General features: G+C 42.5%; 1 protein-coding gene and 1 long non-coding RNA gene across 10 annotated transcripts in view; one reads left to right on the forward strand and one right to left on the reverse strand.

Annotated features, from left to right (window-relative positions):
• The window catches only part of SYTL5 (synaptotagmin like 5), a 564,125-nt gene that overhangs the window by 477,238 nt on the left and 71,271 nt on the right, over nucleotides 1–15,616 (forward strand). For 7 of the 9 annotated variants that reach the window (XM_075589551.1, XM_075589552.1, XM_075589553.1 and 4 more), the window contains one exon: nucleotides 13,925–13,990. The exons of the other annotated variants lie outside the window; for them this stretch is intronic. In XM_075589551.1, the coding sequence (XP_075445666.1) occupies nucleotides 13,925–13,990 (66 nt within the window). The remainder of the gene's footprint in view (nucleotides 1–13,924; nucleotides 13,991–15,616) is intronic. 9 annotated transcript variants of the gene reach the window in all.
• LOC142489196 (uncharacterized) overlaps nucleotides 10,641–15,616 on the reverse strand; it is a 17,658-nt gene continuing 12,682 nt past the window's right edge. Inside the window, exon 3 of the long non-coding RNA XR_012799816.1 lies at nucleotides 10,641–11,560. This is a non-coding gene — a long non-coding RNA (uncharacterized LOC142489196). The remainder of the gene's footprint in view (nucleotides 11,561–15,616) is intronic.

Here is a 15,616-nt window from a genome sequence, read left to right on the forward strand (position 1 = left end):
CGGGGACCACCTGAGGACCCACGTGGGACCACCCGAGAGCCCACAGACACCTGTGGGAACCACCCGAGGGCCCACAGACACCTGTGGGAACCACCTGAGGGCCCTCAGACACCAGTGGGGACAACCCGTGGACCCCATTTTGGCAGGGGTAAGTAGAACGGTTTTTATTTACTTTTTTTATGCTGGCTGGCTAATGTGTTTAAAAATTGGCAAATAGTCTATTATCTATATCTGGATAAATATGTTTAGTGTGGGGGGAGGGAGGGTGGTGTATTTATTGAAATGTAGGCCATGTTTTTGTTTTTTTTAAATACAGGAATGGTATCGCAGGCCAGTGGGGATCCACGGAGACCACCGAGGACCCACTGATGTCCATGGGGACAACCTGAGGACACCTGGACAACTGCGGGGAGCCCTGTGGGGCCCCTGGACACCCGTAGTGACCACCAAGGGACCCCAGACACCCATGGGAACCACCTGAGGGCCCCCAGACACCCATGGGGATGGCCCGGGGACTCCGTTGGGGCCCACGTTCCCCCACGGGGACCACCTGGCGGCCCACGCAGCCTAGTGGGGCACCACCTGTGGGAACCCCAGGGTGCCCTGTGGAGCCTGCAGACACCCGTGGGGACCACACAGGAACCCCCGTTGGCCTGTGGTATTAATCCTGTGTGTAAAAATAAATAAATAATGGTTTTATGTGGGGGCACAGGGGGTGGGTGGGTTGTGTATTGTTGTTTATTAAATATTGTAATGGTTTTTGTTGGCCTAGGAGGTGGCTAGTAGGGCTGTTGTGTGTATTTTGCATTGTGGGTAGTGGTGGTGGGAGAAAAGAGTGTTTGCCCCAAAGATGGGTGTTTAGGCCTACCGGGTGGGTAGCGGGAGGGGTTAACCCCTTCAATACCTTAGTGGTATTAACCGCTAAGGTAATAAAGGGGTTAAGTCCACCCGCAAGCCCCCCGCAAGGCCTAATCACCCACCAAGGGCCAAATACCACCTACACCGACCCCTGCTACCCACAATAAGCATGGCACTTCATGCGTTAATGAAGTTGCCTGTAAATGCATTTTCCATACATCGGATTCCTGCCGTGGGTCTCCAGTGGTGATATTAATGGATATCAGCTCCAGAGTCTCTCAGCATCAATCCAATGAAGGAAAAATGCATTTTTTTCTAAGTGCCGTCTCGCCGCTTCTCACCAACTATTTCTAGCGGGACCATTTGGAGAGGAAATCGCCTTTCTACAGTGGCGATCAGCTTCGATAAGCTGATCGGAGCTACTAGAATTGAGCAAGTTTGAGAATCTGGCGATAAATGGCTTATCGCCGCGCATTTGGCGGGGGTGGGGGGGGTTTTGGCAAAAAAACCTGCTGATTTTTGCTCTTATTGCCAGCTTATCGTGGCTTACTGAATCGCTGTAGGCCTTTTTGGCGATAAGTTGGCGATTAGGGGCTTATCACTGCTTATACTGTAGCATGAGGCCCTTAGTTCAATATTTAGGATATTTTGCGAATATAATACAGTGGATGCACTTTATGTACTATTTCATCTTCTTTATAATAACTTTATAGCTGATCGCTTAACATAAATCAATAAACAACCCAACCTGAAATATAGTGTTCTTAAATTATGTTATGTATTGATCAGCATAAGAAATGCACTCCATAAAATCGATACTCTATCCTTTTTTCAGCATCTTTACTAAATAGAGCATTAAGTTGTTGAAATATCAAGGCTATTTTTAGACAATGACGATAACAAATGTTTATTAACAGTTTCCAGTCTTTATATTAGCATTAAGCTAAACAAAACAGTGTAACAGGGGAGTAATCCCTGTTCAAGTAATGTGCCTTTAATCTAGCAGTATGGTGGTTAAATGCTGGTAGTCAATTAATAAACACCACCTGCCTGATTTAGATTGCTTACAAAAGCCTGTCTGTTGAGACAGGAAGTGACTCCTTAGCTCACTTGTGAGCTGACCTTTGGAGACAGAGCAGAGGTTCTTGAGTCTCCCAGGAGAGACTGACCAAGAGAACACAGATCTCTGGAGCTGACCATGTCTTGAGTGCTGCCAGAAGACACAGCAGTGCTGATTTCAAGACACAGGGAAAACTACTAAACCTGAAGCTGACACACCCTGAGGGAAGGGAGCTGAACCAGGAACTGAGAAGATTTTCCCTCCAAGGAACAGATAAGAATTTCATTCTTAAGAGACTTCTTATATCTGCTTATTTCATGCTATGTGTTTGGGGCTGGGAGAAATGCTTGACTAAGGGAGATGTAAATTAATTGCATAGTGTTTCACTAGAAATACTCCCAAGTGAATATAAGCTTTGCTCCCCCCCCCCCTGTGTTTGGATGGATTTCCTGATGAAAAGGAAAAGGCACAATAAAGCCTTATTATAATTTCACCTTATAAAAGCCTCAAATTGTGTACCTCTGTGAACGTCTGTCTACATATGGTGTCCGAAGTGAGATGAGAGGTGTCTTTGAAGTTAAAAAGGACCGGAGATTTTTATGTGAAATTTTTTTTTATGCTTTTTGCCTACAAACAAGTCTGAGCAACTTATAAAAAAAAAACCTCATGCAGCAGAGATCAGAGTTAAAGGGATATATACCACTGAAACTTACAAAACCACAGATGGACTCTTTGCCCCAATCCCAAGAGGAGAGAGACTGCTGAAACAGCTAAAACTTTTTTGCCTATCACAAAGTGTAATATGGTCATTGAAATAGGGGTTTTGCCTTCCAGCCATAGTCAGGGTTCAATAAGTGAGTCAGCCCTTAAAAAGGGATAGGTGTTTGTTGTTTTCGAAAAGTTTCGCTGAAGCAGTGAATATAGATGGTGACCCATGAGTGGTACTGATTTTGCAAATAAAGGTTGCCACACCGCATAGGGCTAACAGCTGTGAATGGAGTATATGCAGAAAAGTGTGAAAATTGATACAAGACTATGCTGAAGCAGGGGAATTTTTAGCAAACAAATGCTGAGTGTAAAATTGCCCTATAGGGGAAAAAGGTATTACTGAACTGTGTAAAAGGTATTTCAAAAGCCAATTGCTGAGTGTTGAGTCACCCTGACGGGAATGAAAGAAATAGTCCACTGTAAAGAATGTTTTTTTTTCTGCAAGTAAAAAAGTCTGCCTATATATATCTTGGAAGCAAAACCCAAAGTGTGAAGTGTGAATGCCATAATACCCAAAGATGAGACTGAAAATTACTGAACTCAGGCAGAAAACCAAATTCTGTTGCTGAAGCGGAGAGATTGCACCTATTCACACTCAGCATACTTAATGAGAGATTACACCTAGCAAGTAAATGATGTAAAGCAAATAGACTTTTTTACCTAGCAACTGCACATCTTGTATACCTGATAAGAGAAAATGCATGCACAGCACTGCTGATATTGAAAAAAAAAAATTTACCAAGGAAAGAAAAGTCAACAGAGATGCCTGTGAGAGCTATGACCTCTACAAGCAAAATATGCCCATCTGTAGGACTACCACAATTGGGGGTTCTAGCAAATACAGTGGCAACAGCTGCAATAGCGCCTCCGGGTGGACCTTCCAGTCCAATAAAGAGGAAGACATCTCTTACGGGGAACCCAAACCGAGTCACACCCACAAAACACCCCAAGAATGGTGGGGGTACCTGAACTTGGCACGAACAGAAAAGACCGCTCCCTTTGATGACGAATATGATAAGCAGGAGACAGAGCGGGAGCAGTGGATCACCGAATATTTCCGTCAGCTATTACAGTTGCAAGAAAAGCCGGGTGGATCCAGTGACGCTGCTAAAATTTCAAATGAAGATGGAGACCCCAATATCCCTGAAGGGACGGTGTCATCCAAATCAAAAAGGCGGAAAAAGAAAAGCGGCTCTTCACTTACCGTGGAAGGAACAGACACATCCGCAGATCCTGTGGAGGAAAAGGGGGACCGAGTTGCCCTGCAGCCTAGAGAAAATTGAGAATTCGTCCCGCGGGTAACCGCATATCCAGAGGGCCCAAGGCAAAAGTCGTGTACCCCAAAGAAGTGTCTGTCCGGTGCCAACAGTGAGGAATCCTCAACCAACCATCCCAGGGAAGTCGAGCCGGAACCAGTGAGTGACGATCCCTTGACCAACCCTGAAGATGCCCTGAAAAATGCCAGGCATGACTGTGATATGCTCCGTGAACAATTGAAACAAAAGGAAGATGGTTACACAGAGCTACAGAAAAATAACGTGAAGCTACAGGAATATGTGCTCGCAATGTACTCTGCAGCCAGGATAGAATTGGACGATCTCAAGACTGAGCTAGATACTGCAAATGCTACTATTTCCGCCATGAATGAAAAGCAGAGCCAATCTGATAAAATGGTGGCTACGCTAAAGCGGAAGTATGAGGAGGCACTGAAGCAGATGACAGTCTTCAAGCAAGAGGTTCACACTCTTCGCATAGAGCTGAATGCCTCACGACAGGAGGTCAACAGTGTCCGGATAGAGGTGGACGTATCTCAGAAAGAGGTTCAGACACTCCGCAGAGCACTGGATGCCTCACATCATGAGACCAACAGCTGCCGCACAGACCTGGAAGTTTCCAGAAAGGAACTACACAGTCTCACTGAGGAGCTGGACATTGCTAAAGAAACTATTGCCAATCTTAATACAAATCTCCAAGTCTCCCAGAAGGAGCTTCAGACCCTCAACCTAGAGAAGGATGTCTCACGCCAGGAGACTGTCAGTCTCAAAGCAGATGTGCGTGAATGGAAGGAGGACTGCAAAGAGGCCCTGAATAATACAGAGACTGAAAAAGGAGAACATTTAAGATTACAAAGAAAAAACGTAAAACTCAAAGAAGAAAATTTTAATTTGACAAACGACGTCAAGGAAAAAAATGAAAAGCTGCACGAGCTTAAAGAAATAAATAGACTTTTGGAAGGTGAAAAGTTTGAAGCAGAGCACCGACTGCTGAACCAACTGCAAGATCTGCGTACGCACCTCAAGAAGGCAGAGGAGAAGCAGCGATCTCTGCAGGATGACAATCTGCAGGCTGTTAAAGAAATTCAAGTGCTGCAGGAACGTCTGATGACCCAGTATGTCCCCGCAAAGCAGCATGAGAAACTGAAGGCTACCCTGAGCATCACCAAAGCAACGCTAAAAGCCAAGCTTAGAACCCAGGTGACGTGGCACAAAAGGGAGCACAAGAAGGTCCAGAAACTGAAACAAGTAACTGTGGCCCAAGCAAAGAAGTTCATAGTGCTTCACAATGCAATAAAAATGTGGAAGCAAGCTCAGAGAAAGCAAAGCATGCAGATAAATTCCCTGAGAAGAGACTTGCAAGACGCACTCAAAAAACAGGGATCTCTCGTGGATGAGATTACAGTCCTACAAGGACAAGTATTGACCCTGACTAAGCGTCAGTATCCCACAGCCTCAAAAACCCATGAAGACAAGGGTACAGTGAGAGCTGGGAATACCGCTCATCTGAAAGACAAGGTTGCAAAATTTGAACCACCTAAACAAGCACTAGCAAAACCTTCAGCCACCCAGCAGGCAACAAAAGAAGGTACACGTGCTGAATTAAAACCAGAAGAATCCTTAGCTGATGAAGCTGAAAAGATGGGACATTCTCTGGAAGTGGGTGTGGAATTGCAACTTAATCTAAAAGGGGCTGAACTAGCAACCCCATTGAGTGGGAAAAGGGCAGAGAGACCACTTCAAGAGCGGAAAACACAAAGGGCTGTTTTTAAACGCTCTGCAACTGCTGCCATACAGTATGCCTACAATAAGACGAGCACCCGACGCAAGGGAAATCTCATGACCGTGCACGTAGAAAAAAGACTATACTTGGAAAAAGTCCTCCTCGAGCGACTGAGGGGTGCTGATCTCAAGCACCTTCAGGAGGAGACACGAATAAACTGGAGAAAGGGCTCCAATCCCAGCAGGACTGAGGGTTCTCTTCCTCCATCCACTCTCATTCAAGTCACAGAGATATCTAGAATGAGAGTGGAAGGATGGGCTTCGGCCGTGACAAGCCCGAGCTTCCCACAAACAGGGGAGGTATGTAACAGGGGAGTAATCCCTGTTCAAGTAATGTGCCTTTAATCTAAACCTGAAGCTGACACACCCTGAGGGAAGGGTGCTGAACCAGGAACTGAGAAGATTTTCCCTCCAAGGAACAGATAAGACTTTCATTCTTGAGAGACTTCTTATATCTGCTTATTTCATGCTATGTGTTTGGGCCTGGGAGAAATGCTTGACTAAGGGAGATGTGAATTATTTCATAGTGTTTCACTAGAAATACTCCCAAGTGAATATAAGCTTTGTCCCCCCCCCCCTGTGTTTGGATGGATTTCCTGATGAAAAGGAAAAGGCACAATAAAGCCTTATTATAATTTCACCTTATAAAAGTCTCCAATTGTGTACGTTTTGAGTACTTTTCGAGCGAGTTTGCAAGTGTAGCTATTCAGAAAGCTTCAATAGCTTGCCAACTCGCTAGAAGACAGCTTCTTACCAATCAGTGGCAATCTTGCCATTTCAAACCGAGCGGTGGCTCAAAAAATGCTCAAACTCAAATTTTTGGAGAAATCAAGCTATTCAAGTAGCTTTGATATGCACACTGTGGCTGCAAGTCTTACATACTCATCTCACACATGAAGTGTGGCGAAATGGGATTCACGATCTGACTGTGAAGAGAAAACTTATTTTTACTGCATCGGATTGAAGCCGGTGGTCTCCGGAGCTGCCCGCATTAATATCAGCTTCAGAGACCCCCGGCTTTCATCCTATGTGCTAAAAATAAATTTACAGGCAGCTTCATTACCTTAGCGGCTAACCGCTAAGGTAATGAAGTGGTTAAATACCAGTGCCCAGTTTATTGGGGGTAGAGGGAGTGGGTGAAGATGGCATATGGCCTGTGGTGGGTATTTATGCCTAACAGGAGGGTTGCGGGAGGAGTTAATCCATTAATTACCTTAGCGTTTACTACCGCTAAGGTAATGAATGGGGTTAAACCCTCTCACTACACACCTGCTAGCCATAAACACCCACCCTGGGTAACTCCAACCTTCACCCACCCCCTCTACTCCAACAAACATTAAAATGCAATACAACCACCAATACTATCCAATACACCCATTTATAGCCAGTGTGGTAACCCATGCCCTCAATGGGAGCAAAGATAACCCCAATAGCAATGAATAGGCACCGTACTGCCCACTCCCTCTACCCCCAACAAGCCCCCCCCCCCCTGCAACACAAATAGTACAGTAATGGACAAAATACCTACTATCCAGATCTGGAAAATAGCGCATTTGCCCATTCAAAATAATAAATAAAAAAAAATGTAGATTTCAGGGCAATGAGTCCATTTCACCCCTAGTTAGGGGAGGTAATAGGACTAAAAAATTGGATCAATGTGAGGCATTCTTGATCTTTACTTTAGGGACCAAGGTGCCTCACGGTATGAACATAGATTGGGATCTTTACCATTTTCTTTAATGAATATGGTCTAGTTACTCAAATCTATTATATACTGTTTATACATTTTGAATATTGGATATACTCACATTAAATATTATTTATTCTATTTGTCATTGATAACTGTGTTTTATGTTCCATTTACCAGTCCCCAAGAATATTCATGTGGAGTTTAAGATTATAATACACTTATGCTTGAGTATTTATTTACATATATGTATCTTTACTGTAGTTAGTTTTTTAGTGGCATTTATTTGTTATTCTTTAATATTTCTTGTTCTCCATATAGATGAAAATTACTTACTTATACTTACACACATTGAGTTTATATATTATATAGTAATATGCTTAATTATACATTTATTGTTATCACTTTATATATATTAGATAGTTATGTCTGACGTTATATCTCTTTATGGTTTTTTTCTATGTGTGTAGTTTGATGACATGCTTTCAGTAATTGTTTAGGCAGTTTTGAGGTTTTTTTATACTTATATTTTTATTTATTATTCTGTGTTTGTTTACGTTTATTAATAAAGTTTTGTTGGTTTTAAACAACCATTCCCTCCTCTTAGCCTTGTAGGGGTGGCGCTGGCTTGCGTTTCCTTGTAGGCACGCACGCACGCACGTTGGTGACGTCATCCCATGCACCGGATAATGGAAAGGTAATGGGTGGATGTCACAGCGAGGCGACAGGTCTTCGGTGCGCATGCGTGGCGCCATACTGCGGGACTTTTTGGAGTGAATGGGTAGCTATTTAGGTAAGATTTGTTTGTCAGCTTTGTACACCTTGAGAAAGTCCCACTGGACGAAACGCGTTGGTGCGTTTGTGCTTTTCATCTCCCTGTGAGCTTACACAAGAATACCCATCATTTTTTATTCTGGAGTTGCCCTATATTATTCCTTTTTAAGGATCTTCGTTGGATAAAGGCTGTGCTTCTTTGCTTCACCTACTATCAATTGCCTTCACTTCAGGATTGCACGCCCTGGAACACTACTTACTACTGGACCTTCAGGATACTCCCAAGGGCAGGTAATGGGCATTAGCCCTTACATTGGTACCTGGACCCTATTATGGGGATGTTTATGTGTTAAAAGGGTTTGTGCATTATTGACCATTTTTGCGGTAGTCAAGCAGACTGACCGCTAGGTCTTTATTTGCCCCCCATATTCATGGACTGTCTACCCTATGGATGAATTGTAGTGTTCCTCTTTCCTCTATATTTCAATGACTATGACTATATAAATATAGTGCACACACTAATATTGAGCACCATCTTCCTACACATCTTAAATAAAACATCAGCCAGCATATAGTAAATTAAAGTTGTACTTACCCATTCCAGGATGAAGACCATCCTCGTCTTCCTCTGCGTCCTCTGCGTCTTCCGTGGGCAGCAGCATTAAAATAAAAAAATAACTATAGTTAATTATAGTAATTAAGGGTTTATCTCCCCCTTCCCGCCCCCCCTCCCTTGTTACCCACCCGTGAGGCCTAACCACCCTCCATGAGGCAACTACCCCCGCCCCTTCTACCCCCATCACCACACATAGAAATGGGCAAAGGTTGTGGGCATGGTTTACTACAGTGACAAATCAATGGCTTTATTGGCAAATTATTTTTTTGTATGGTACTGTTGTGTCAATGTTATTTTATTGTGTACTTCTTTTGTTTTGCAAACAAATGGTCAAACGTGCTATTAGCAATTTTTAGCTTCTAGTCCCTTTGCCCATTTTTATGTGTGGTGATGGGGGTAGAGAGGGTGGGGGTAGTTGCCCATGGGAGGGTGGGGGTAGTTGCCCATGGGAGGGTGGTTAGGCCTCCCGGGCGAGTATCGAGGGGGAGGGGGGTTTAACCCCTTAATTACTATAGCGGTTAATAACAACTAAAGTAATTAAGGGGTTAGTGGCCAGTAGTTAGTTTTTTATTTTAATGTTGATGCCCATGGAAGATTAGGAGTACAGAGATGAGGACCTGGCAGGGGTAAGTACAACTTTAATTTACATTATGCTAGCTGGGTATTGTTTTATTTTTAATGGGCAAATGAGCTATTATCCAGATATGAATAATAGGGATTTTACCCATTTACTGTATGTGTTGGGGGTGGTGGGGGGGAGGGAGGTTGGGGTAGAGGGGTGGGTGTAGGATGCCCATTTATTGCTATTGCAGTTATCTTTGCTCCCATTGAAGGCATAGTTAACCACACTGGCAATCAATGGGTGTATTGGCTAGTATTGCTGTTTGTATTTAAATTTTTATTGGTGGTAGAGGGGATGGATGAAGGGGATAGTGGCTCCGGGTGGGTAGCGGGATCGGGTAACCCCTTCATTACCTTAGCGGTAGTAACCGCTAAGGTAATGAAGGGGTTAACTCCTCCCACATCCTGGTAGGCCTAACCACCCTACCCCCTTCACCCACCCCGTTTGCCCTGATCAAAGCAGGTACTCTAGTTTAACCCCTTCATTACCTTCGCGGCTAGCCGCTAAGGTAATTATTTTTTTAAATTTGATTTTAATAACATAATATTGAAGCAGGGGGTCTCCGGAGCTGAACCGCATTCATTTCAGCCTCGGGGACGCCCTGCTTCCTGAGTTACAGCCCTCGGTATGGGGTGCCAGTATCCCTGCAAAGTTTCAATCTCCCGGTCACTTGATGCAGCAGATTTAAACAATGCCTGGAGATACCAGCACCCCATCCCTTTAACTCAGGAAGCAGGTGGTCCCCGAGGCTGAAATGAATGAGGTTTAGGTCCGGAGACCCCCTACTTCAATATTGTGTTATTAAAATCAAATAAAAACAGTGCGATTACATGTAAGAACTGTGCAGGGTGATGCAGCTCTCTCTGTGCAGCTCTTATATACTGCAGGCCGATCGCACAAGCAGAACTTAGAAAAAGACAGAGATAAAGGCACTGCTATCCCGAGCGGTATGGCATTTTCTTACTGAACGGTTTCTGACTTGTGATAACGCTTTCTGAATACCGTGATAACACAAATGTCAGACCGATCGGCAGGGTCATGCCAAGCCTTTCGATTTGGCACTGATAATATCAACGCTACCTAAATAGGTCCCGATGTGTACTAAAGTTTTTTTTAAAAAGGCATCAGTCTGACTGTTTTGTTAACTTTTGCCAAAATTAAAGCAATTCATTTTTTTAAAACAAAGCACATAAAAATGCAGGTTGGGTTATCAATATTCTAATTGTTTTCAGCAGTCTACAAAAAAAAACTGCATTTTCACCAACATTTTATGTATTTATGCTTGAAAATATATTTAAAAAAAAGCTGAAACTGTCCAGACACTATCCACCTCTTTTTAAATGCAGTGTAGACATTTAAAATGTCCTCTTTTTAATAAAGAAAAGAATGTCAAATGTTTAATATTAAAATACATTAAAGACTAGGGACGACCTTGCTCACCGGACTCCACTCACCCCTTATCAATCCCCCTCCTTCCTACACTATTCAGTTACCTCACCATCTTTTATACTTCACACACCCACTCGTCTACCCCATCACTCTATACATACAAAGACCATTCACCCCCCACCCACACACCATATTTACCACCACCTTCCTTTCACACCTCTTTTCACGCACACAACACTCACTCCCTCTCTTACTCCAACCACAGCACTCACTCTCCTGTCCCACACCACACAAAGCTGGCAGAATGTTTCCTCCAGCAGAAGATTGCAGCACACCAGGATACCATGGTACCCTGATTGAGAAACACTGATCTAAACAACTACCTATTAATATTTCTGGTGCGCACTATCTATAGTGTTTGGTTTTGCCTCAACTGGGTAAGTACTCTACCTAAACGTGACCAGAGCTTATTGTACATTACTTTGCATTTTGTTTCGTTGTTGCGGACAGTGGAGCAATAATTGTTCCTGCCTCTGTAGTTCCACTATGTTTACGTGTGTGTTGTGGCAGTAAAACTAGTTACAATGTCCTCTGTAGTTTGCTGTTGTGTTGATGGCACAGAGTAAGTGTTTGTGATGACTATCTCTTGACTCCAAGTTCCAGGTGACCATCTCCTCTTGACCCATCTGAGAAGAGGAAGTTTCTTGTTCAGATTCCACTAATGTTGTCTCTAGAAATAGAGAGAGAAATATGTAGATAATGTTAATATTGTTATATATGACATTATATCATACTGCTGCTGATGCAATCTGTACTTGTCTCTGGCTGATAAAAGTGATAAAGTACACCCAAACTAAACATGTTTTATTCTGGGGACATGATTGTATGAGATGTAATATAATACAGATTGTAATCCTCGAATTGCAAGAGTTAGGATGGGGCAGTGCAGGGTTAATATGGCTGTGCTGTAGCAATGCATGATGGTGCCATCTAGAGTGCGTGAGTGTACATGTGTTACGATCACTGAAGTAACAAAGAGATATATTACATAGTTGCATCGTAGATGAGGTTGAAAAAGACATGCGTCCATCAAGTGCAACCAACAGTATGCTACATTTAGACGACAGATACTTTACTCTATATTCGTACTTGCAGTATATTAATCCAGAGGAAGGCAAACATAAAACCCCAGTGAAATATCATCCAATTATATCTCATACGGCGAAAATAAATTTCTTCCTGACTCCAAGAATTGGCAATCAGATTACTCCCATGATCAACATTCTTCCCATGTTTACTTATCTGGTATATCCCTGTATACCTTCCCTTTTTTAACAAATCTATTGTATCTGCCATCACAGTCTCCATGGGTAATGAATTCCACATTTAAACAGCCATTACTGTAAAGAACCCTCTCTTTTGTTGCTGGTGAAATCTCCTTTCCTCCAACCTTAAGAGATGACCACAACTCCTTACTACTGCCCTTGGGATGAATAATTATTTTGAAAGCTCCTTGTACTGTCCCCGAATATGTGTATATAGTTATCATATCCCTTCTTAGATGCCCCTTTCTAATGTAAATAAATCTAATTTAGCTAGCCTCTCCTCATAAATTAGATTGTCCGTCCCCTTTATTAATTTGGTGGCTTTTTTCTGCACTCTCTCTAGTTCCATAATGTCGTTTCTAAGGAGTGGTGCCCAAAATTGTACTCCATATTCAAGGTGTACATGAAAAACAAGAACGTGTACCATATGTATAAATATACAGTTGGATGGTACTGTGTTAGCCCGTTGAATAGACAAAAGTAGGGTAGAAGTGACACCTTTAATGGCTAACCCGTGGTTAATATATTGCAAGCTCTCAGGACCACAAAGTTCCCTTCTTCCGGCAGATTTTTTACAAATTAAGTTAAAATAGCATATTATATTTTGAATAACATCCTACTAATTTGTATGAGTGTGCACAAAAGATTTGGCCTGCAGTTCCTCAGCAACACCAGGGTCGATGGATCCTACTTCTTGCCTGTGTCCCATGTGGAAAGTGTCCATGACGGTCTTCTCCAAAGATGTGAACTCCACATCCGTGGGAGAGCCTCTTCCTGTCCCTGCAGCATGTTTGCAGAAATAATAAAGCTTTTCTTTGAGACTCCACCTGTAGTCATGCCATCTTTCTTGAGCTCTTCCACACTGCACTAGGATGAAGCTATGGCACTGACTTTTCTGCAGACAGCCTTCCATATAAACGCTTTCTCGGCCCCCGACGTACTCATGGAGTTCTCTCTAAAGAGCTTGTCTTAATGCTTCAGAATGTACTCAATGAGCACTTTGACGTCCTCTCTGTTAAATGTGTGCTTTATTTTCATATTAGTGTGTTGACTGCTTAATTTCTCCAACATGATGTTGCAGAGCTTGCTTCTGCTATGCAAAGTTGTTGCAGACTGAAAGGAGGCCACCAAAAGTAAAATTTTATAGGGCTTGCACTAATTTCCTGAAGTACTATGGTTTCGCAGATGGATATTTTGTATAGAAACACAATGTTTACACACAGACGTAAATCAGAGTCTAATTTCTAAAATAGCGATGGCGCAGCACTCTCTTCTTTATGACAATGCTATTTTTTGTGACTAGATCTTAACTCTAAATCAGACTCCTGTGTCTTATGGAGTTACATCGATTAGTAGATATGGCCCATTTACTTGAATGTGTCTTCCAGCATGGAAGGTGCCTTATAGAGTAACACTTGCTAGTAGATATGGACAATAATCGGTGATACTTCATGTACTGTATACGAAAAACATTTTGTTTGTGATATTAACAAGCTTTTTATGCTATCTGCAGGTATTGTGGCATATTTGTACTTTTCTACTGACTGTCAGGGACTGTCTCTAAACAAACAAGATATTTGGCAGCTTTATCTTTATGATATTATTCATTTTATTACAAAGTATATTCATGATTTTCTGAAATACTTCTGTTTAGAATATTCCTTTTCTGGTTCCTTTAATATAGCCATCACATATTTCTCTGCTTCTCACTGCATCTATCTCTAATGCTATTTTCTCTTTCACTGTTTGTACTTTTTTCTTCTTGAAAGAATGCCCAGGCAATCTCTGATAGGAAATGGACCCACTTAAATGTCCCTGATGCGGATGCTGATACCGTGAGTTCTCTTTTTCTTTCTACAACTTTCTGCACAGCCTCTCTCTCTGCAACTTCTTTTCCTGTAATGTCTGTCATTGTCTGCTTGCTCTTGTGGTGGTCCTGTTCTCAATGCCATCAAATATATTAACAACTGTGGTTATTAATTACTGTGAAAGTTGTAAAATACTATGTCAATAAAACTCACTTTGCTATGTCCTGGGGATGCCCACAAAGAATCTGGCAAACCTTGTAGTATTTCCTCATAATTTTCTGAGGTCAAATTATAAATTGGGATCTCGGCCTTTTCGGCTTCATATGACTCAATATGATTCATAATAGATTCAATGTGACCGGGTATCTCTAGAAATACCGATTCATCCGGTTTACAATCGATTGTGCAGTGTAGTTTGCACAGCATATTTTTACCCATAAGATTAACTGGGCAAGTGGGAATGACTAAAAACTCATGCATCACTTCAGTATCCCCAATATGCATAAACAGGGGAACAAACCTATGGTGTGGTATTCATTTATTATCTACCCCTTTAACCATAATGGGAGGTTTTGCACCCAGACGAAAGCGGTGACCAGTTTTGGTGGAAAGGGTGGAACAAGATGCTCCTGTATCCAGTAGAAACTGTTCACGCCTTCCGTCCAACAGCACAGTAACATTAGGGCCGGCACTGTCCACTGGAATAGAGGGGTACAAATCATGCTCACTAATGTCTTGTTCTCCTGGTCCCGCACGTCATTCTTCAAACCCTAAGTTGTAAACATTGTCTGGTGGAGGAGGGTAGTTATCCCTATTCTGGTTATTCTTTTTTTCGTGATTTGCAATTCCTGGAGATATGTCCACGCTTCCCACAATTCCAACATTCAACCTGAGACCCATCCCTCCTCCTCCCATCCCTATTGTTACGATTATTTCCATTGTTCCTAAACTGGTAATTATCCTGTCTTTGATTTTGGTCCCCACCATTCTGAAAGAAAGCAGTCTGAGCCTTCATTAATAAATCTATTTCTCTCTCCTCTGCACCTTTCTTTTTCTCCTCCCCTTCCCCTCTATTTCTTTCAAAATGCATGGCTGCAGCAATAACTTCAGGCATAGTTTTATTCTCCCATCCCAATAAACCTCGGGACACGCCACATGATACTTCTGGATCTAATCCTCTTACAAAAGCAGCCACTATAAGTGGACCGACATTCGTCTCAGTGTCCCGTATACACCCATAAGCAATTACTGCTTTAAGAATCTTATCGGCAAATTCTTCTGATGTTTCCCCTTTCTTTTGCTTTATTGCATTTATCTTGCCCTAATTCACCTGAGGGGCAAAAGGCAGTCTCAGCGCAGCTAGTACCGCTGCTTGTACAATCTGTTGTGCTCCTCTCTCCCTTTGTATATTTTCAATCAGTGCCCATTGTACCCCATTCATCCCCTACAATCTCGTCATAATGTTTAACAAACTTGTTTCGTTCTGTTGTGGTCAAGACTACAGTCAGAGGGTGTTTTATGTCCCCACAAGTTGGGTCGTATGCTGTGATTATACTTAGCATATGTTTACAAAATCCTCCAATATCATCCACTGGTCTAGGTAACTGAGTTTTTAGTATTAATGTTTCACTAGGTGTCCACGGAATATGTATT

Source organism: Ascaphus truei, chromosome 3 (genome assembly GCF_040206685.1).
Source record: "Ascaphus truei isolate aAscTru1 chromosome 3, aAscTru1.hap1, whole genome shotgun sequence".
Classification (NCBI taxonomy): Eukaryota; Metazoa; Chordata; class Amphibia; order Anura; family Ascaphidae; genus Ascaphus; species Ascaphus truei.